The sequence below is a fragment of the Athene cunicularia genome (genome assembly GCF_003259725.1).
Source record: "Athene cunicularia isolate RWA chromosome 17 unlocalized genomic scaffold, athCun1 chr17_part1, whole genome shotgun sequence".
Classification (NCBI taxonomy): Eukaryota; Metazoa; Chordata; class Aves; order Strigiformes; family Strigidae; genus Athene; species Athene cunicularia.
This window is the reverse complement of record NW_020799122.1, coordinates 5,327,772-5,349,636: the sequence shown is the minus strand read 5'-3', so window position 1 is coordinate 5,349,636 and position 21,865 is coordinate 5,327,772. Positions and strand designations below refer to the sequence as shown.

Below are 21,865 nucleotides of genomic sequence, written 5' to 3'. Positions count from 1 at the left end.
GTTGGCCTACAGTGTGTGCGTTCCCCATGTTTCAGCTTTGTCCTGGGCTCCAAGAGCCAAAAAGTGAAAGTGAAGAGACTGCTTACATGAAGGGTGTTAATCACAGCGCGTTGTGCCAGCAGAGATCAGAGTGAAAAATTGACAAACCACATCCATTGTGAAAAGTATATTTATAGCTGAAAATGCTGTTGAAAGTGCCAGCAACAGCGAAATGTAATCTTTCTTTATCAAATGTTTGCAGGATTCACAGTAGAACTGCTGAACCCACAGGTTCAAGATTCTGAACCTGTTTGATTTGAGCAGTTTTTTGGACCCTCCTTGACACTCTGTCCTGGCCAACAGATGTGAAAAGAGAATTTGAAGAAATAACTCTGTTGCCTTCAGGTGATGCTTTCAGGGCATTAATTGCTGGTACAAGTTATCAACTGTGGCCAGTGTGGAACCATAATCCTAAACATTACAAACCCAGCTACAGTGCTTCGGTGGGAAACCCAATGATAAATTCCAGTGTGGTATAAGAGACAGTGCTTTCCTGTCACTTTATGTTTAGGAAACCTTGTGCATAGCTGCTTATTGTTAGACGTATTATTTTAAAGAAAGGACTATATTGACCCCCCTCTCTTGTATTCTCACACTTAAAGAATCCACCTCTTTCAGCACTAAAGTGGCAGGAAAAAAAAGATGCTGCAGGAAGCGTGTTCCTGCAGTTTTGTTCATTCAGATTATGAATCTTAAATCCCATCAGCTTCTTGTGACTAAGGAAGAGGGGGTTAAAACTTTGTAACTTAGTGTGATCACTGCAGATACTAGCAGTTGTAGCAGTTGTCTGTGTTTTACTTTTTACTTGTCTGTGGCTAAATAATCTGTTTGAAGGCATTTTTTCTGGTTCTCTCACATTAAAAGGCAGATCGGGAGCGGCGCAGAGAAATTTCCTTACTAGATGACATTTCATCGCAATGTCCGATCGTTTGGGGCAAATAACCAAGGGAAAGGATGGGAAAAGCAAGTACTCGACTCTCAGCCTGTTTGATAAGTATAAAGGAAAGTCAATAGAAGCTATCAGAACTACAGGTAAGAAATGCCTTCAGCAAGGTCCTTTTGATGTCTTCCAAGAGTGTTGTTGCAGAGCTAATTCAGGTTGTTGGCCCTGTGGGTGGGATGCCTGGTGCAACGCAGCTGGGTTGCAGAGCTGCTTATGCTGGTGTCTAAGCCTCTGTTTCATTAGGACTTCAAGGAGAATGTCTGTGGTTCTCTGTGCTGCTGTTAGTGTAGGAACATGGAGGAATCACGGCAAAACAGCTGGAGGACTGTTGGCTATTTCATTTATGTTGTGTCCTTGCTGCAAGGTGGTCAGGTTGCAAACTTGAGTGAAAGCCTTACCAGGGCCTTGAGGCTATACCAAGACAGGGCAGTTAAGCTGACTGAAGTGCCTTGAGTTGGTCAGACCTTGTGTGGAGAGTCAAGGACTGAAGGTCTCTGGGGAAGAACCTGAGTTAGTTTTGCAGTGGAGATGTGACAAAAACTAGACAATGGGGTCCAAAAAACAAAATTTTGAAACATTGCCTGAACTGGCTCTAGATTTGGTGTGGGAGTAGAAAACTTGAAGAAAATAAAATACCATCTTAATACATGTGATCTGGTGCGTAGAGCTGGAAAATCTAGACCTCAGGACTGCGTTAGATTACCAGTCTGTCTGCTAAGAGGTGGATTTGGATGGCATTTTCCCCAAGCTGTGAAAGGGCAATGCTGCTTCTCCTTGCTGAAATGAAAGAGGAGTATCTGCACAGGTAGCTAAAAGACTCTGAGCATTTTCTGTTATGGATAACTAGAATCTAACAGAATTTTTCTCTCCCTCCCAACTGTTAGCCAGCTGCTACAACAGACGGCTGCTTCGCTGTTGTCCTGTGGGACGTGACCTGTACGTTGACACAGCAGCAGTGGTGCTGCTTGTCATACAGTTCTGTTGGGACTGCACCCAACCACAGTATGCTGGTTATGGTTACTTATCTAGCAGGATATAGCCCTCTGTGACCTGCCATTGTTCCTTTCTCACTAGTTATTCCTAGACATGGCTTACAGAGTCTTGGGAAAGTTGCTGCTGCCCGGCGCATGCCACCTCCTGCAAACTTGCCTAGCTTGAAGTCTGAGAACAAAGGAAACGACCCCAACATCATTATAGTACCCAAGGACGGTACAGGATGGGCAAACAAGCAGGATCAGTCAGACCAAAAGAGGTAGGTAGAACCACTCTTTCCTAGATTTTGTCAGGCAAGCAGCAGTTTTGCACTGCTCTGCTTTGTGTTGGACCTTACAGCGATCAGTTCTCTCTTGTCCATGCCAGTGTAGAGCCAATGTTAGCCTGATCTTTTAGCAACTGTTGTATCGCCAGAGTGGTTCGTCTTCTTGCCTGCCTTCCCCTTTGATCTCATGTCTGCTGTTTCTTTTCAGTTCCAGTGCGACGGCTGCACAGCTGCAGGAGTCGCTGCCGCAGCAGGGTTTGCAGAAATCTGTCTCCAATTTACAGAAGCCGACACAGTCAATCAGTCAGGAGGTAGGTGTGAGCAGTCTCTGGCTGCCGCTTTGCTTTCCCTGTCCCCAGACAGTGTGAGGATTTTCTTTAATTGTCTGTGTTGCCTCGCACATGTAAGAATCAGCAGACTGCAATTTACAGAAGAGCTCCGGTAGAATCAATTTGTGTAGAATTGACTGTCTTGACTCCAAGTTACTGTACCCCAGGAATGCTGTGCTGCAGTTAGAGTGTAATTCTGTGCACGTTACTTCTGTACCTTTCAAGTGTGTGCAGAAAGCTTAGCTTCAATCTAGAGAGAATGGCTGGAGTGTGGGATGGCTGGTTAGCACTTCTAAACTATTTTACTTTGGGTCTAATTCAAGTGTCCCTTGGTGACAGCAGATCCAGCTCTTGCTCCCAGCCTGATGAGACTTGATAAGAAGAGATCTGATCATGTGAGAGAAGTAGCCAGTGTCAGGACCTGAAAAAGCTACTGGCAAGTAAGAAAGCTTCCCCAGAGAGTGGCAGGAACTTGGCCCCTGTGTGCTTCAGATTTAACACTTTCAGCTTAAAATATCCCAGCCTTTGAGGTTCAGGGAGATCAGGACAGAAGTTATGTTTTGAAGAGGAGAAGTGGTTAATGCTTGAGAAAGTAGGGTAGCCTTCCAGCTGAGGTGTAGCATGGAATAAATCTCCCAAGATTAAGAGGGACCATTTGGGAAAATGCAGCAGAACAAAGGGAAAGCTTGATTAGAGGGAGGAAAGCAAGAGGAATGGTTTGAAGAAATAGTTGAAGGTTAGTGTAGGAGAGATGAGAGGCAGGGCAGAGAAGTGAAACTTTGCTGTAGCATCATAGAACACTGGAGTGGGGAGTAGCCAACTTTAGCCCCAAGGAGAAGCTGGGGAGACCTGTGGTATCCAGTGACATCTGGGTGATCTAGAGGTCTGAACTGTATCAGGTGCCAGCCAGGAAATGAGAAACAGTCGTGAGACTTCACTGATCTGTGGGTGTTGTGGGTTTTTGTTTTGGTTTCTTTTCAGAGTACAAATTCAGTGCCAGGTGGACCAAAGTCATGGGCACAGCTGAATGGAAAGCCAGCAGGACAAGAAGGTGGTGAGTATGATAAACAGAAATGGAGCTGGGTATGGGTCTGCTTCTCTCAGACAGGCACGAGGTGGGGTGACCTCCATTTCTTCCTGCTCTCCCTGTCTAGGCTGGTGCAGAAGGGGACACAGCTGTCTTGGGTACAGTGCAGTGAGGCCATCTGAGTCTTGTTTTCAGTCTGTGTAGTGTGTTGGCTGGGATGATGCAACTGCATCTGTTCAGGTCTGCCACTGTAAGACACAGCTTGAGCAGAATGTGTCCCCTCATCATTTTGAACCAGAACGGTTCATACACTTGGGAAGCAGCAGGGAGTTCTGGGAGGTGAAGGTTTTGAAGGAGAAGGGAATCGTTTGCCCTCTCATGAACATCTTCCATAAGCCCAGAGCAGCGTATAACAAAGATGCAGAAAACAGAGTGGAAGAGGGGAAGTATTAGTTTAGAAGAAAGGAGAAGAGAGGACATCGGAGACTGGAAATGTAGGCATCTCAATGGCTGGTAGCACAGGGAGCTTCACCTAATTAGATGGTCAAAAGTAAGGCTGTAATGGTAATACTCCAGGAGGCTGAACACAGCATGCTTGGTCCAAGGGTATTGCAGTGTCAGTGGGTGGAAGTTTTGGTGTAGCTGTTGCAGGATGCACTTGCTTACACCTTGGCTGAGGCATTTTTATTAAGTCTCCCAGAGTAACTGTGCTGCTAATGGCTTCTGCCTGACTGAGGATCCTGAAGCAGTGTTAACGTAAATTGGGAGTTCATTTGTCTTCAGGTGCATCCATTTCCACAAGAGGTGGTTTCCTGCACTGAGTACTGCTGTTAAAACTGTAGCAAGAATAACAGCTCAGTTTCACTGTTTTAATGTGAACAGACCTGGAACCATTCAGTTGTCGAATAAAACTGCAGAGAGATTTGAAAGAATTGAGACAGCTGCAGATTGCAGAAATGGAGGGGACAAACTTACCCTAAATTGAGTCCCTTAATAAGAGGTTGTTTCTCAAGGCTAAATGTTAAAGCAGAGACTTGTGGTTGAGGTTGGTGGCCAGTGCAAAGACTGTGGCTTGTTTGGTTAATTGGTACTTTTTTGAGACTGTGGCTGTGTGAACCTCCTGTACAGTTGTTTTAAAATCTGATCATCTAACAATGTTCTTAAAGATTTTTTGAAAACTCATTCTAGGTCACACTTATCAATATAGAGTTCTCAACCCAAGGAAAGAGTTGCATATGTGGCTAAGAGCAGCTTAATTAGAAGGTAATTGAATCACAGAAGCATCAGAAATCTGGCTGAAAGGACTTCTTAGGCCAACCCATCCTCGCACTTCTCCAGTGGCATTGAACAATTGCAGTTTCTAATACCATTGGCAAAGAGGAATGTCTTTTGCTTTTTGTTCTCTTTTAGGTATTACTGCTGCAAAATCTTTTTTGGAGGGTGTATTGTGAAGAAATGTGATTTAGTAAATCAGTTATGAACTGCACCATGCCTGTGTCTTCTGTATAAGGAACATTTGGAGAAAAAAAAAAAAAAAAGCACCAAACTTTTATCAGTGTGATGTTGCCTGGGGTTAGACTGTACTAATGATTATTGGTGCTTGCACATTAACGGTCATTACATTGTGCAGCGCTACCTGGGGGGTGGAAGTATCCCCTGAAAGACACATGTTAATATTCTCATTGCCATTCTAGTTCAGTAGAGAAATGCAGTAGAAATCGGAGGTCTCAGCACATCTTTAATATTTTGTGGTGTATTTAAGAAATGTCTGTCTTGTTTGTTCTCATCTGTCCAAAATATTTTAAGATGTTACATGCAGCAGTTGCAGTACCTCCCTGGAAATCTTCAGAGAGGAGGTCTTGTGCACTGTGCGAGTTCCAGAAAATGAAAATGACTTAAAAGCCAATCCTTGCTCACCCTTTAGGGCAAGGAAGGATAAAGATAGATGAGACTTTTAGGTCTTCAGTAGTCATTGCTGATGCTTCTAATGTGGTAATTCTTAAATGCCGTTTTTAAAAAGAGCATTAGCTGAGTAACACCAAGAAAGAGTTCTCAAGCAATTTTTTAAATATTTAATAGTGCAATAATGCTGACAATTTCCTTTTATTCAGTGTTATCTTGCTAACATGTTTCAGAGAATTGCTGTGTTTTGTTTCCCAGTCACTGACAGATCTTCAGAATGGGCAGAAAGCTGTCATTCTGGCGTGGCTGATGACTAGGCAAGACAATTTGCCAATGACTAGAAGTGAATCTACTCTGATCTGGCCAGTGATCTGCATCTTAAAAATGCTGCAGCAGAGAGGAGAGTAGGGTATAGCACATAGCACTGGCTCTTTATCTGTGGTCTTTCACTGAGAATATTGCCAGAAATCTTAATGATAGACTTCCTGGTAGAGTGAGATCTGAGCAGAAAGAGTCTGTATAGAAATGTCAAATACTTGATAATAGGGTATCATCTATAAACAATCTTTCAGAATTTGTATCTCTGCCTCAGTCTGAATTTTGTACTTTACAAAAATAATTGGAAGCTGAGAAAGTTCACTCTGACTTCACTGAACTTTGAGAATTTAAAGGAAGAGCCCAAGTTAAGAGTGTGGGAGTACTGGGTGAGGACGTGTTGTCATGTTGGTGATGGTGTCTGAGTGTGTTTGGGATGTGAGCTGAGGTGCTGGTATGATACAGTAATTCGGGTTTAAATGTGCTGGAGGCCCAGATTTTCAGGAAGCACGTTTCCAGGCTGATCTTGTAAGGGAGCTGAAAGAGTGGAAAGATCTCTGAATCCCACGCTTATTTGTCTGACAGGTTCAAGGGCCTCAAGCCGACTGTTATCCTTCTCTCCCGAGGAATTTCCGACGCTGAAAGCAGCTGGCGAGCAGGACAAGGTTGGCAAAGAAAAGGGCGCCTTAGATCCGTCGTATGGGCCAGGACCAAGCCTCCGCCCCCAGAGTAAGCAAACGATTCTTTCTTTCTGTCTTATCCCAGTTCAACCCCAGAGACTGTGTTTGGGGCAGGGGGATGCCAGTTCACAGTAGTATCATCCTTGTATTTCCTTTTATCCTTTTATGAGCTCACATATGTGAAGCACCTTAGTAAATGGCCACAGATCCTCCTGTAGTACTGATGTTCACTGGCTGAGTTCTGTGCTCCAGACAGTCAAGTATGGACTCTCATCTACTACATTGTTTAAAAACTGCTGTGTGATGTTGCAAAACAGGCCCCTTCCCCCTGGGCTAGCAGTGTCACAGGTGAAATGAGTGTGTGGTGTAATGTGGCTTCTCTTTGAGTGCTTGTGCATGATCTAATTGGCCTTAATTCTGCAGGGTAAGGACTGCAGAGATGGGGAGCGGAGTTGGTTGGAATTCCAGCTTATTGACAAATAAGGACACCAGTGGTGCAGCAGTTACTTATTAACAGCTGATGCTGCTAGTCCCTTAGGAAGATAAACACATTTGGAAATTTTCCTTGGTCGCTGATGTTTTTCTACATGCTTAGTGTAATTAGGGCTTGACCACAGAGTATTTGAGTTTTGAGACTTTCTGGCAGAGTGTCTGCATTTACAAATATTAACATAATAATTACCTCCTTCCCAGATGTCACCAGTTGGAGGGAGGGCGGTGGGAGGAACATAACCTCTGCCACATCTCTGACCGCCTCCCCTGCTGAGCTGGGCAGCAAGACCTCTAGCACCGGAGACGGAGCCCCCTCCTCCGTGAGCGCCAGCGATCCAAAGGAGCCGTCTCTCCGCCCAGCTCAGCCTGTCCGCAAAGGGGCTTCGCAATTCATGGGAAATGTCTACCAACCACCTACATACCATGACATGCTACCTGCTTTTGTAAGTTGCCCTTTCCCCACAGCTGTGTAATGTCCTCGCTTCTTAGAATGTGTGTGGGGGTTGAAGGAGTCAGCTGAGATCTGCGTTCTGGACTCTCAGTTGGTTCTCAGGGCTTGCTCAGGAATCTGTTGATCTATTTTTAGTTGCCCCTGTTGCGCATTTACCCTTCCGTGCTAGAATAGTGTAGCACAGCCTTGCTCAGCCCAAGGAGAAGTTGCTGCTTTCCTTTTATAGCTGGAGAGAGTAACCATTAGCACATGGCCTGTTAGGCAGCCAGACGTGAAATGTTTGTTTTCCATTTGTGTGGATGCAGCTACTGTGCTCATGTCGTAACCTAATCTGGGTAAGCCTTCCTGTGGCAAGGAAGGAAAAACAGACTGTTCTGCTTTGCATTATTCCAGATGTGTCCACAACAGCCATCTGAGACCCCTGCATCGCTGGACCGAGGGTCTTTCCCCCTTCCTCAGCTTCGCCTTGAGCCCCGGGTACCTTTCAGACAATACCAGATGAATGACCAGGATGGGTAAGGCTGCCACGATTGTCCCACTTAAGAGGCAGGTTCAGGGGTGTGACATGAACTTTAAATGATGCAAGAATTTGGGCCAGGGATCCAGTTGCATGGGTGAAGCTGCTGACAGCCACAGAGGAAACCTGATTTTTACCCAAAGCAGCAATGCTTTGCTACAGCAGCATCCGAAATGGTGCAAGACTGTAAGCGCTGTGTGTCTGAAGAGCAGGTGGAAGTGAGAAGTAGTTGTGTGTGATCCTGGACTAGAAGGGTTGCAGCTCTGATTTGTAAGCCCTAGCAAGTGGGTACTGGGTAGACAAGGCAAAGAAATTTTGAGGGACAGGGAGAGAAACTTGGAGCCATTGTATTTAAATGTATGGTAGAAAACAACTGATTCACTGTTATAAACTCAGCTCTGCGTTCTTTTCTTCACTGTTTGTTGTTTCTAACAATTTGTTTGCATTTCCTTGTAGGAAAGAGAACAGGCTCAGCCTGTCTCGCCCAACGCGTCCAGTTCGGCAGCAAGTAGAGAGAGCACCTCGGCCGACCATTATCAATGCAGAGAACCTAAAGGGGCTGGATGAACTAGACACTGATGCAGATGATGGATGGGCAGGTAAAGTACTTCTGTTCTCAAGCTTCAGGCAACACCTTAAGAGGTGAAGCAAAATAGTTACTTCTCCCCAAAGCATGAAATAACCACCAGAACAACCTGGCTGTGTTTCACTGCCACAGAAGAGGCAAAGCAAAGAGGGGACTGTGTAGTTGTGAAATTGCTGTTGGTGTAAATGATGACACAATGGATCCTTCTGATCTTTCCATCACGCTGTACTCAAGGAACCAGATCTGAAGACTCCTAAAAAGCTGAAAACACCAAACAGCAGGGGGGTAGCAGTATGGCTGCTGGGAAGAAGAGTTAGTCTTGCCTTTTCAGTCACAGCATTCAGTATCCAACTACACAGTCTAGCCTGGTGGCTGTCTCCTCATTTGCAGCCCCCATTCGCAGGCTGCTTGCTGCTCCTCTTCTGGGACCAGCCCAGTTATTCAGCAGTGTGGGCCCACACTACTTGCATCATTTCCAGTACTTCTGGTGAACATTCAGCTTTCCAAATAGTTTATGCTAAGCCTGTGTGTTCTCTGGTTTACTGCCAGAGAGGGCATAAGCTTTATGAGGACAAGGGACCTGTTTCTTTGCTCTGATATATCCCTTCTCCAATCCTGCCTTTGTAGGCATTCATGATGAAGTGGATTACTCTGAGAAACTGAAGTTTAGTGAAGATGAGGAAGAGGAAGAAACTCTTAAAGATGGACGACAGAAGTGGTAAGAAGTGGCTATATTCACACCTACAGTTGTTTCAGTCAAAGTAAACAATACCAGGATCTTTTTAAAACTTGTTCTTAGTGTTGAGGCATGATCCCCCTGATTCATACTGTGACTTTGTTGATTCCACTGACCATTGTTTGAATGGGCTTCAAGGATGTGCGTAGGTCTTGAAGCCAAGTGCCAGGATGCTAGACTTTTTTCCTCCTCCCTTTTCTGTATCTCACCTTTATCCTGCTGCACAATAGTGATGTTAATCCTTATGCACCTTAGGAGGAAAAGTGCATTGCTTGTTGTGGTGTGGTTCTGTTTTTTCAATCTTTCTGTTACAGTCAGTTGTCTTTGCAACTTGATAAGACTGCAAATGCTTTTTGTGGCAAGTAGCAAATGTAATAGCAAAGCTGTTTATATGATAGGAACAGCTGGGATCCCAGGAGGCAGCGACAGTTGTCCCTGAGCTCTGGAGACAGTGCAGATGTCAAACACACCTTGGAGGAAGGAAAGAATTGGGGCGACTCAGTTGGCTTGTCCCGGTCAGTCCGGAAAGTGCAGGATTCACAGCAGCCTCCAAGGAAGCTGAACGGCTGGAGCTCTGCATCTGAATACCAGGTGGGTTGAACTCATGCAAGTGGGCTTGTGCTGCTGGCTTCGATGTATTGCTGTCCTTAAGAGGCCAGTTTGACATTTTATTGAAAGTGGGATGCTGATGAATTTCTCAATTCTTTGTTTATATCCAGCTGGAGAGAAATCCATCTGCATTAGCATTCCCACTAGAGAAAAGAAATTGAAGCTGGTCCAGAGCAGTGGGCTTGTCAGCGAGAAAATGGAGATGTTGAACCAGATAGCAGTAACTGCTCACCAAAAAGGGGAATTTATGTGCATAAGGATAGAGGGAATAGAGTCAACAGGAGATTTTTCTCAGCGTGGGATGCAAAGCTCAGGATACAGGAGATGTTTGGGTCATGCTTACTGAGGAATGTTTTTCCTTTGGCAGAAGCCCGCCCTGGGAAGTATTCTCCGACAGCAGTCCCTTGAGGATAAAGAAGAAAAGGTGCCACTGAGACAGAAGTTTGTGCACTCTGAGATCTCTGAGGCTGTCGAGAGAGCCAGGAGGCGACGAGAGGAGGAGGAGCGGCGAGCCCGGGAAGAGCGTCTGGCAGCCTGTGCTGCAAAGCTGAAGCAACTTGATCAGAAATGCAAACTGGCTCAGAAAAGTGGGGAAAACCAGAAACACACAGAGAATGAAGAACTGCGACCCCCAAGCACAGAGAAAAATGCTGTGCAAGAGAACGGTCATGCTTTCCGTAGAGGTACGGAAGCACTGCTTGCCTTGCCTTGTAAAAACTGCTTTTTTGCTGTCGTGCCAATTTCTTACCTGAAGTGAGGGGGAGTTCCTGTGAGGGAGAGTTCAGAGGGTACTTTGACTGCACTTCAGCGATCAGCTGCTTCACTTATTCTGCAGAGTATTTTGGCTTGGTGATGAAGGTTCTTTTTTTCTTTTTTCTTTTTTTTTTTTTTTAATCCTATTAAAACAAATGCAGACTTCTTTGGTTGCCTCTATCCCCAGTCAGCTGTGCTAGCAGAGACCTTGTTGGAACAGGCCTCTTGATCTTCTCATGATTGGATGATATTAAGAAAGTGCTCATGAGCCACAGATCAGAAAATTATTTATCAGAGAGTGCTGGCAGGTTTAAGGAGTAATAGGGGAAACAAATTTTTTTTCCCCCAGTGCTTAAGCAGAAGGCTGATGGCAGTGGAGGATCTTAGAATTTATCACTAAAACAAGATGGACAAAGCCTTCCAGAGCTATCAAGGCAAATCAGGGACATTGTATGTGAGGTGCTTTATATTATAATAAAATTAACCACGTAATGCAGTCAGGACGTGCCCACACCCGTGTATGTTGTGGTGTGGTGGTGCATGTACAAGCCCTGTCATGAGTAGGGCTCATCAAGGCTTATTTTCTTCTCTGCAGCAACCCCCGAGTTTCACACACAGGATGTCTCTGTTGGCTATCTGGAAGAGGAGACTCCTGCCCCAGCAGCAGCAGCCCAAAGCAGCAGTGAGGAGGAGCTCAGAGAAGCTCCCTCCCCAGCACAGGAATTCAACAAATACCAGAAGTCTCTTCCCCCACGATTCCAGAGGCAGCAGCAGCAACAGCAGCAGGTAATAGGTGTGACACTCCCACCTCTCTTCCCTTGGACTCCCACCAAACCCTTGTGTTTGCTTCATTCGCAGCACAATCAGCACCACTAACCAACCGTCTTTGGGTTGGGAGGTGATAAATGGGAGCTTTACCCTGGCCTTTTTCAGTACTTCTGATCATAGATGTATTCTGTCTGACAAGGATAAAATGGCTCTATGTAGGTTACATGAATTTTATGTGCACCCTGTGGTGCTGGAGCTGTTGTGGTTAGGGTTTCTGTGGCTGGGGAGAGGTGTGAGCAGGCCAGCTTCCCTGTCACTTCCCTGAGAGAAAAGTAGACACTGCTGTCAGAAATGTTGACTTGTCTTACACAGTTGTCTGGGTGTCTCCTGACAATGTGAAGTCTTAGGGCTGTGTGGTTTGTAGTAGAGGTCTGGTTAGCAAATATGTGTATGCAGGAGAAGCTGGGGATGTTCCCCTTCCATCTCCAAAGGCACGGGACAGCAGTGGCTGCCTTGGTACTTGCTGTAGCCTGATCCAGTGAAGTCTGTAGTGCCTTTGGCTGACAGTGAACCTGGTGAATGTCTGTTCTTCCCTGGCACAAGATGAGAGCTACTCTTCAGTACTGCTGCCCTGACAGGGAGCTGAATATACAGGCCAAGGGAAAGAAAATCTTTGGGGATCAGCTGCTTGTTTCACTTGGCGCTTGCTGTGCCCCCTACCCTGTTAGGTAGGGGCAGCCATTTGCTTGCCAGGGGCAAACTGTGCTGTAGGTTGGCAGGTGGATGGACTCTGTTTCTGGGCTGAACATGAGGGTTGTGAAGTGGCACACTTCTCGTTCCACCTCCTGCCTTTACAGAGGCGTGGTCCTCTACATCTGCTCTCATCTTCTACCTACCCAACTTTTTTTTATGTGAGGCTCTTTCAAATCAGTATTTTCTTTGTGCTGTAAATATGTTTGGTCTTGTTTCATTTTTGTTTCATTGAAAAATCTCTTCTGAGGCTCTGAGAGACCACCTTGAAATGCTTTCTATGTCTTGCATCTTACCCAGCATTACAGTGCTGTATGTGCCACACATACTGTTCAGCTCCTTCCAGATGCAGTGAGCCTCCTTAGGGCAACAGAGTCAAAGCAAGGGACAGAATATCCAGGCTTGAGATAATGCAAAGTTAATTGCCATTCTTCACAGAATAACCACTTGAAATGTGATATAATCAACACTGATGCAAGCCTTAGTGAAGAGCTCACATTTGGCTTTTGCTTGGAACCTCAGTAATTGCTCTTTTATGGATGTTCCCTGTGCTTGTTACTGGGCAGTTGACATTTTCATGATTCAAAGGTACAGCAGCTAATGCTACTCTTTTAAGATGCTCTTAAACTAAAAATAATTGGATGTCTTAGCTGTCATGCTAATAATACCACAGGTCATTGCTACTGGATGAACATGAAATTTTCATTTTATTTTTCTCTTATCCTCCCTGTTGTTAGTATGTATGAGGCAGTTTGTATTTTGGCTGGCTTGTATTACTGGTTTGGTAGCAGTGGTTCCGTGAAAGAATAAAATTAAAAATAGCATTGGTGGTATTGAAACATTTTCTCTAGTGCTTCAGTACCTTAGATAACTCAGATATAATCTTTATGATTATCTGAGTTTTTCTCTTGCTGTAATGATACGTCATGTTTGGTTTTATGGGTGTGTCTCTTGCTCTGCAGTAGGGGATTGGTTTTTTTTTTATAAACAGTATGTGACACTAAGTCTGGTAAGAAGAAACGGTAGAAAGTTTGACAGGTAAATAGATGTATTTCATGTTAATTGGAGCTGTTTACCTTTTGAAAGCTTTATTTAGTAGACAAAGGTCTCTTCAAATACAGGTTCTTCCTGGACCTTTAGTGAAAGTTAAATGTTAAATCAGATTAACATCATGACAGTTCTCTGCTAAAAGAAGGTGGACTGGCCATGTGGGAGATAGGAACAACCTGAAGGTGTCAGCCCATCTCTGGAGGATGCACAGGAAATACTATAAAATATGAATAGCTCTCTTAATTGAGTTTAGGATGTTCTTATCTAATCTGTTCAGCTAAAAGGAGAACTAATATATATGCACATTAAATAACTTAATAATTGCATTTCCTCCAAAGAGCAACATCTTCTAAAGTAGTTGTTTCCAATTAGGAAATTGTGTGTGACAGGAAGCTGTCTTGTTGAGAAAATGCAAACTCCAGTCTTGAAGCTGATCCCTTGCATTTCGCCATGTAGCATGGCCCGTAGTGGGCTGATACTCTGCCTGCACTTGTGGCTGCAATGTATTCTGGCTGGTTTGGGTATCGGAGAATAACAACAGCTGCCATGTTCCTGGTTGTGGTGAACCGCCCCTACCTGCTTTAGCCTCCCATCTGATCTGCTTTTGAGGCTCTAACACAGGGACTGTTTTCCATCAGCTGGTCAGTTTGTGAGAGTGATTCCTGGTGCCATGACCATTTGCATCAAACAGCCCGTCCTTCTTCTCTGCAGGAGCAGCTGTACAAGATGCAGCACTGGCAGCAGCAGCAAGTCTATCCTCCCCCATCCCATTCCCATCCCCAGCGGACATTCTACCCGCCGCACCCCCAGATGCTTGGCTTTGATCCTCGCTGGATGATGATGCCTTCTTATATGGACCCTCGCATGGCCCAGAGTCGCACCCCCGTGGATTTCTACCCTTCAGCCCTTCACCCTTCAGGTAAGGTGTTTTCAGTGTTTCCCTTTCACACAGCTGTTGAGTTGGTCCATATCTGGAACGTTGCTGTGCTTTGCCTACCTCTGTCCAGACCTCATGTCCTGGCTGGCTGTGACTGACCTTCTCTAGGGATGAGAAGGAGTCAGCTGAAATGAGAGCTGATGAGGGAACAGAGGCAGCTGAAGGGAAGCTGCAGTGGGAGATCTTCCAAAACAGCTTTGGAGCTGTAGTGGGTGTAAAAGCACATCTTGCCCCTTGGAGAAGAATGAGTTTGGGAGTTACTGTAATAATGTGAAATCTTAATAGACCCCCTTTAAGAAATGTGATGGAGAAGTCCTGTAGTTCCTGAGCTGTGTGCTCCTAGCACTTTCCTATCTTTTTACTGATCTTCAGAGGTGTGAATATAAACATCAGGATGTGTAAATCATTCCTTTGAGTTTCTGGTTTGTTATCACACACCTGTTTGCTTCCTGGCCAGCGATGGTGTGTAGTGTTCTGTGCAGGCTGGGCTCTCAAAGCTGGGTCACCTTCTGTATCCCTCCAGGTTATTTCCCAGGCATAGGTTCCCTTCTACTGGAAAGGTTTTCATGGCTGCAGTCACCTGCTGCCCTGGAAGGAAGGGGAGTCACACTAGCTGTGGATTGTTAATCCTTCTTGGCTATGAGATCCTAGTGTTAATGGTATGTGCTTTGTTGCGACCAGGAATTATGAAGCCCATGATTCAGCAGGACTCCATTGGTGGGAGCAGCTGTCGGTCTGAAGATCAGAACTGTCAGGCAGGGCAGGCAGAAAGGAAAACTGCTCCCTTGGACCCTGTGCCAGTGTGGGGCCAGGAGAGCTACACGTCTCTGCAGAGCAAAGGCTACTCCCTGTCACATCAAAAACAGGCTGACAGCATGACCATGGAGGGGCTGCATGGCAGGTGAGTGCAGAGTGCAGTCCGCACAAGTGCTGTGAGAGGAGGTGCTGCCATAAGTCATCTCCTGCTGAAAAGCAGGTGTAGAGTTGACCCAAAAGGTACCTCTGAACAGGCCAAGGTACTGATCTGGTAGCACCCTTACACTAAGTGTTTGTGTTGTGGAGGTGCTTACTGAGCTATTCAGAGTTTTTCTGTCTGATGCCAGGCAGGGCTGACCACCTTGGAGCCTGTTCAGTAGGAGAGAGGCACTTGTCACCTACATGGGTAGGTACAGAAAACAATGAGTCAAAAATTCTGATACTTTTTAGCTTGTCTCCTAATTCTTTGGGACTTTCTGAAACCAATTCCTTGTTTGCAGATCTCCACATATGTTGGAGGCTGAATCTCCCTTTATTAAGTTTTCTGCCTATCATAGAAACTGCTTTCTTTATCATCCATTGATTTGACCAGCCAGGCACTAGTGCCTGGGGCCACAGCAGATCTGCCCAGCATTCAGGTATCTATGGGCTCATGATTTAAAACAACCCCCAATTTATTTATTTGTTTCTGCCTCTTGTGCCCAGCCTGGGCCCTTGGAGATGTGATGTGCTCTGCATTAGCTAACTTCCTTTTTGTTGTTTGTTTGTTTGCTTCTCAGAAATGACAGCTACTCTGCTTCTGCTGGAAGGCCGGAGAGTCTGAGCACCCAGCGTGATCTCTTTGAGGAGAGAGGGGAGGAGTACTTGAATGCTTTTGACAAGAAGGCCCAAGCAGACTTTGACAGCTGCCTGTCTTCTCAGAGGATAGGCCAAGATCTCTTGTTCCAGCATCAGGATACCGTGCAGGAAACCTGTCCTGCTAGCAACCGCCATGCAAACTTGAGGTGTTCACCCCTAGAGCCTGATTTTATCCAAGCGGAGAAGAAGCCTGAATACAACGGCTGGGATATCAGCCACCACCAGAAACCTGCAGAGACTGCAGCGGAAGTTGCTGAAGAAGTGCCCAGGGATGAGCAGTCATTCAGCGCTGACCCATGGAAGAAAGATGGAGCTAATAGCAAACAGCCCGCTGAAGAGACAGCAGAGTGGGTTCCTGAGAGCCGCAACACCAGTGGTCAGCACCAGGAGCAAATGGGGAGGACGCGGAGATCAGGCCCCATTAAAAAACCAGTCCTGAAAGCCCTCAAGGTGGAAGAGAAGGAGAAGGAGATGGAGAAGGTTAAACTGGAGGGAGAGGACACTTCGCGCCCACTGAAGGAGAAGGCGGCTGTTCAGAAAGTAGAAAATGAGTCAGATGATTCTGCAGCCTTACTGAACTCCACACGTTACCTGCTGGATGACAAAGGTTCTTCCCAAGCCAGCCTTGCCCGAGAGGCTGAGAAATCCCAAGAGGAAGAAGAGGAGGAGGAGGAGGAAGAGAAACCAGAAAGAACCTGGGAGAACAAACTATCCAGAGAGCCCGGTGATCTCCCTCCCACAAAAAGAAACAACTGGATCTTCATTGATGAGGAGCAAGCCTTTGGTGGGAGAGGTCAAGGGCGTGGGCGAGGGAGAGGCTTCAGAGAGTTTACTTTCAGAGGCCGAGGCACTGCTGTGGGCAGCCGGGGAGTCTATAACAACCAGCGGAGCAGCCGAGGGCGAGGGCTTCGGGAGTTCAACCAGCCAGAGGACTTCCCCAGAGGCAAGCCAAGGCGCCGGATTGCAAGTGAAACGCACAGCGAAGGGTCAGAATATGAGGAACTCCCCAAGCGTCGCCGGCAGAGGGGCTCAGAAAACAGCAATGAAGGCTCTGTGCTGGATAGGGAGGACAGTGATTTGAAAAAGGGAGACTTCAAAGAGTCTTGGAGGTCCAACAAAATCTATTCGGATGATCACAGTAGTCTGGATCCTAAGATGAGGGCTCCGAGAGCTTTTGGGAGATCACTGCCACCAAGACTGAGCAACTCTGGCTATGGGCGCAGGGGTTTCATGGGTAAAGAGCCCACCCAGTGGCAAGGCAGGAGTGGGGGAGCAGGGTGGCAGGAGTACAGCCACACCTCTCAATCAGATGCTTTTGGAAGCAGGCAGCAGTCTGACAGGGACTACATTCAGGATTCTTACAAACACGTGGATTCCTTCTCCAGCCGAGTTTTTGACGAGAGTCATCTGGATGACAAAAGGCACTTTTTCCAGGAGGATTACTCAGCAGATCAGGAGAACATAGAGAACAGGCCATTCAGGAGGCGACGCCCCCCCCGCCAAGACAAGCCCCCAAGATTCAGGCGCCTCAGGCAAGAGAGGGAATCAGTCAGCCAGTGGAACTCTGAAGAGGGAGGCCCCAACCTGCTGCCCAGCCAGTGGCCTGGAAGACCCAAGCTGACCACCACAGAGAAGAGCAGCATCTCGGGCAGACGGTCTCCTGAGCTGTCCTACCAGAACTCATCGGACCATGCCAACGAGGAGTGGGAGACAGCATCTGAGAGCAGTGACTTCAGTGAGCGGCGGGAGAGGCGAGATGGAGTTTCAGAGAGCGAAGGCCAGCTGGAAGGTGGTCTTGGAAGCGGGAGCTTGGGAGAGAAGAGAGAGCTAGCGAAGAGGAGCTTCTCAAGCCAAAGGCCCCTTGTCGACAGGCAGAGCCGCAAGGCTGAGCCAGCAGGGTTTGCAGAGCAGTCTGTCAGGACTGGTGTAGGAGCAGCTTCCAGATATGAGAGCCAGCAGAACGGGACACTGATAAAAAGCAAAAGGTAAAGTTGTATTGATATGCAGGTATCTGTCATCTGATATGTGGATATTGGAGGAGTGGACGAGGGCTGGACTGGTGGTGAGGAGCTGGTTGCTTTGTGTCTTCTATCTAGTACAGGTGACTTCCAGCACCGTTTATCCCACTGTGTGACATCCAAGGGTTTCATCATTGTCTGATTTACAACTGATTGATGCCTTTGCTTCCATGCTGGGAATCCAGGTTTACGGAAGTTGCTGAGACACTTGCAGGCATGACATTGCGCTGCTCTGCCTTACCTTAGTTTTGGGCCAAGACAGCTCTCCCCTCTCTGGACTGCCTCGCACTAGAGACAGGGAAGATGGTCCCAGGAAATCCTGGTCCTTAACTCCAAACCTGTTGTGTCCTTCCTGCCCTTTCATGGGTCCCCAGTGGTGTGTAGCAGAGCACAGAAGTGAGGGTTGGGTTTTCCTGGATAAGCTGCTGAGAGCTGTGCAGATTGAGCACCTGGATTCCCGGTAGCATGGTTGTGGCATGAGTGCAGTGTGTGGCATTGCCAGTCCTAGCTTTGTGTGAACAAATATTTTCTTAGACTTAGTGGTGACCAGTGATGAATGGCAAACAGTGCTGTGTGTTCCTAGCCTGGTGGGAGGAGTTCCTCCTGAGAGTATTTTAAGACAACTCCAATGCTAGGGATTAAGTATTTCTTTGCAAGTGTCTTGTGAAAAATCTGATGATTGACAGGATGCTGGGTGAGCTGGGCCTTGGTCCTGGGCCAATTTGACAGTTCCCTTGTTACCCTTTAAAAGGAGCAGGAGGAAAAAAAAAATCTTGCGCACCTGCATAGTATTGGGTTTAAAGCACTGATAAATAGACAGCTGCTTCTTGTTTTCTTCCTCTTGTGACCCATCTCCCTCAACTCCTGGATGTAGTAACTAATAGTAGTTTATATGGCAATAAGGGAGAGAAGAGCTCATGTCTGGAAGGATGAATGCAGGTAGAAAGGGAAAGTAAGGGAAGGGAGGAAGCTTTTATTTTTCTCCTTTAACCATGCCTCTTTTGTGAGTTGAATGCTTGGGAATGATGTGTGGTGGTGGTCAAATGGGAAAAATTCTGGGAGAAATAAAATAGGAAAATTATTTCTTTTCCTGAATATCATGAGCCTTTCCCCAGGGCCTTTCCCCACCTCCCTTCCCCTCACCTGATGTTGGCCAAGTAATGTGTGTTAACTGCAAAGAAGAAGGAGGGGGACCTGTTAGAGCAGTGTCCTAGGAGGGGAGGAGACACCCCACAGAAGTACAGAGCCCTCCTTGTAGGAACAGATTAGGGTATGAGCTTTGTTGCGGGGGCAGCATGTTGGTTGACTCATGAGTACAAGTATTGCTCTGTTTCCATCCCACTTCCCCAGCAACATCCTTGTAATGGGCTGTGTGCTCACAATTTAATGTCTGCTTCAGTGAGCAAAGGCTGGGGAAGGATGAGGTGAGATTAGAAAACTGGTAAAGAAAATAGTCCTGTGTGAGCTGACACAGGCAGGATGCAGGAACAGCCACAAAGCCACGATGAAATGCAAAGACCAAATTGATTCTCGTTACCTTGCAACCCCGGGGATCTCTGCAGCAACACCCAGGCGGAGGCACAGGCATTGCAGAGCTGGGTCCTTGCCAGCCAGAAAGAGGAGGAGAAAGAAAAGATCTCAAAACTGTTGCTTTTGCCTGTGTATATCAGGGATTTTCGTGGGTGTACTTTTCCACTGTGCTTTCATCTTTCTCACAGCAGAGCAGGAATCTCAAGGATGTTTGATAAAGTGCCTCTGAGTCTCTCACAGGCCTGTGTTGTCTAAATGCAGACATTCTACTTGTCAAGCACACATAGCTAAGCAACAATTAGTGTGATATCTGTGTTTTTCAGCACCCCAGCTGCAAGTCACTTGAGCATGTTTACAGTCCTCCTTGTGAATCTTACATTGTATTCCCACAAGCCCATAGGTTTTCTTCTTGCTACTTCTACACATCTTCTAGTGATAAATCTAATTCCTTTCTTTCCTGTAGGTCTCCAGAAGAAGGAGGGGGCCTTGGCAACACCAGTGGTGGGAGCAGCCACTCCATTTACAGCTTGGATAGGGCCTCTCATGCGAACTCAGAGAGTGCTGAAGGGCCAGGTAAAAAGCCAGAGAAGGAGCCCAAATCCACTGTGCAAAGAACAAGTGAGAAGGGAGAGGCCTTGTCACAGTTTGAATTGAGTTATGGAAGTGAGTGTCTTAATGCATTTATTTCTTTAATAGGGTAACACATTGTGGCTGACTTCAAGCCAGACTGATCCAATCCAGTGTAATTTTAAATATCAGGTTAGATTTTATCCATTTATTTACACAAACAAGAAAATGTTAGTGTATCTAAAAAGGGAAAACATGGAAGAAAAAGATGGTTTGAAATTTTAAACCTGGACTTTCAGACAGATCTGACAGTCTCTCAAATTAGAAATTATGGTTTCAGGGAGAATAGTTCATATCTCTTATCTAAGATGTTAGATTTCAAGGCCAGAATACCGTACGTAGTGTGAAGGAAATTGAAAGAGCATCCAGAGTAGGGAATTTGAGCCTGAGCTCATGGCAGAGAGGCAAGAAATTAGTATCTCGGAAACTCATGGCATTAGACCATGGCTTGGGATTTTTGCTGTTTGTAAAACTGTTTTTCATCCAGAGGTGATGGGTGGGTTTTCAAAAGTACCTGTGCCTGCTTTGTTCTTTCTAATATTTGGAAAGGTGTGAGGTTTGTTTCAATTGATACTACACCTAACGTTGCCCAAGTTACCACATGGGTCATGTTCCCAAGCTCTCATCTTGAGGCAGAGGAGAGCAAAGTCCTGTAGGATAAAGTGACTGTTAAATGTCAACATACTACTGTGGCTTAGTTCTCAAAGCTTAGCTGCAGTGCTGCTGGCTGAACTTGTGTGCCTGTAGCATGGATCCTATTTGGAATGCACTCTTCAGATTGCTACAATTACAAAGCTTTATATACATACACACATGTGCTATTTTTTTCCCCATATTTTCTTTTTTCAGGTACCATCATTGATAATCGTGTGTCGAACACAGCAGAAGAGAATGAAGTCGGTTCTATGGCAGGTGAAGGCTTCATTGAGGTTCTCACTAAAAAGCAGCGTCGGTTGTTGGAAGAGGAGCGAAGGAAGAAGGAACAGGCTGCTCAAGTGAGGATTGGGAAGCAGAAAAAGCTTAACCTGATACATTGTTTGGACTGCAGTCAGAGGAACAGGGCCCCAAAAAATGTTTGGATGAGCAGAAAAACATGCAGTTGGCCAAAGTAGTATAGATCCTGTATTAAGCCCCGAAAACATATTTTGGCTCTGATGGATAGGAGCCATTGGTCTGAAAAGGATGATGAGACTTCTGACTGTTCTTGTTTTCTAGCACAATTGCTAATTTTGATCTAAGGAACGTTTTCTAACGGGATCCTCATCAAAGCAACTTGGCTGTAGTTGGTGGGATGTTAGGCAGCAGTGAGCACTGGAGGACCTCTGCAATCCTGCTGTATCAGCAGTGTGTTACTGCTAGAGGGAGGTATCATGTTTGTGTCTGGGCACCTGAGCAGAACGGACTGGGACAAGCTCTGACCATTTAATGTTCATAATAGGATAAAGGAGTTATTTACAAGAAAAGGTTTAAGACTGCAGTGCGGATAGATTAGTTAAGTAATGTTTAGGAGGGGGGCATTTGTCTACATGTACTGGAAGACTGCAGATTCTAGGGGGTTAAGAGAATATTTTGACATGAAAGGAGACAGTGAAATCTGGAAGACTAAATGCAAATGAAAAGCATCATTGGGAAATGCTTCCTGACAAGGAGGGCTTGCAGTAGGTTCAGAGAGTCTCACAAGCAAAGTTATAAAAGCCTGGTTGCTTGGCATCTTTAAAATTAAGCTGAAGACAACGTGTGAATGTGCAGCGTGAAAGGTCTTGCAGTTGTAGAGATGTGCTGCTTTTTCTGTTCAGATCTTGGCTCTGAAAGAGCCATCTTTATGCTGTGAGATTATTAATTGATCTTGCTTTAGCTGGAGTAAATGAGAGGACATAAGCAGAGCAAGTCTGTTGTAGTGTTAATTCTGCTTTGCTTTGTATCCTATTCCCCCA

At 46.0% G+C, this 21,865-nt stretch overlaps 1 protein-coding gene across 5 annotated transcripts in view; it reads left to right on the top strand.

Annotated features, from left to right (window-relative positions):
- The first annotated feature begins 903 nt into the window (after positions 1–903).
- The window catches only part of PRRC2B (proline rich coiled-coil 2B), a 37,375-nt gene continuing 16,413 nt past the window's right edge, over positions 904–21,865 (top strand). For 4 of the 5 annotated variants that reach the window (XM_026860185.1, XM_026860183.1, XM_026860184.1 and 1 more), the window contains exons 1-17: positions 904–1,071; positions 2,057–2,234; positions 2,449–2,551; positions 3,551–3,623; positions 6,399–6,542; positions 7,187–7,428; positions 7,830–7,951; positions 8,410–8,552; positions 9,167–9,257; positions 9,674–9,866; positions 10,252–10,567; positions 11,233–11,423; positions 13,917–14,124; positions 14,824–15,043; positions 15,678–17,741; positions 19,768–19,967; positions 20,781–20,926. In XM_026860185.1, the coding sequence (XP_026715986.1) occupies positions 957–1,071; positions 2,057–2,234; positions 2,449–2,551; positions 3,551–3,623; positions 6,399–6,542; positions 7,187–7,428; positions 7,830–7,951; positions 8,410–8,552; positions 9,167–9,257; positions 9,674–9,866; positions 10,252–10,567; positions 11,233–11,423; positions 13,917–14,124; positions 14,824–15,043; positions 15,678–17,741; positions 19,768–19,967; positions 20,781–20,926 (4,749 nt within the window). In that variant the 5' untranslated portion in view covers positions 904–956. The remainder of the gene's footprint in view (positions 1,072–2,056; positions 2,235–2,448; positions 2,552–3,550; positions 3,624–6,398; positions 6,543–7,186; positions 7,429–7,829; positions 7,952–8,409; positions 8,553–9,166; positions 9,258–9,673; positions 9,867–10,251; positions 10,568–11,232; positions 11,424–13,916; positions 14,125–14,823; positions 15,044–15,677; positions 17,742–19,767; positions 19,968–20,780; positions 20,927–21,865) is intronic. The other variant, XM_026860186.1, reaches the window with a different exon arrangement.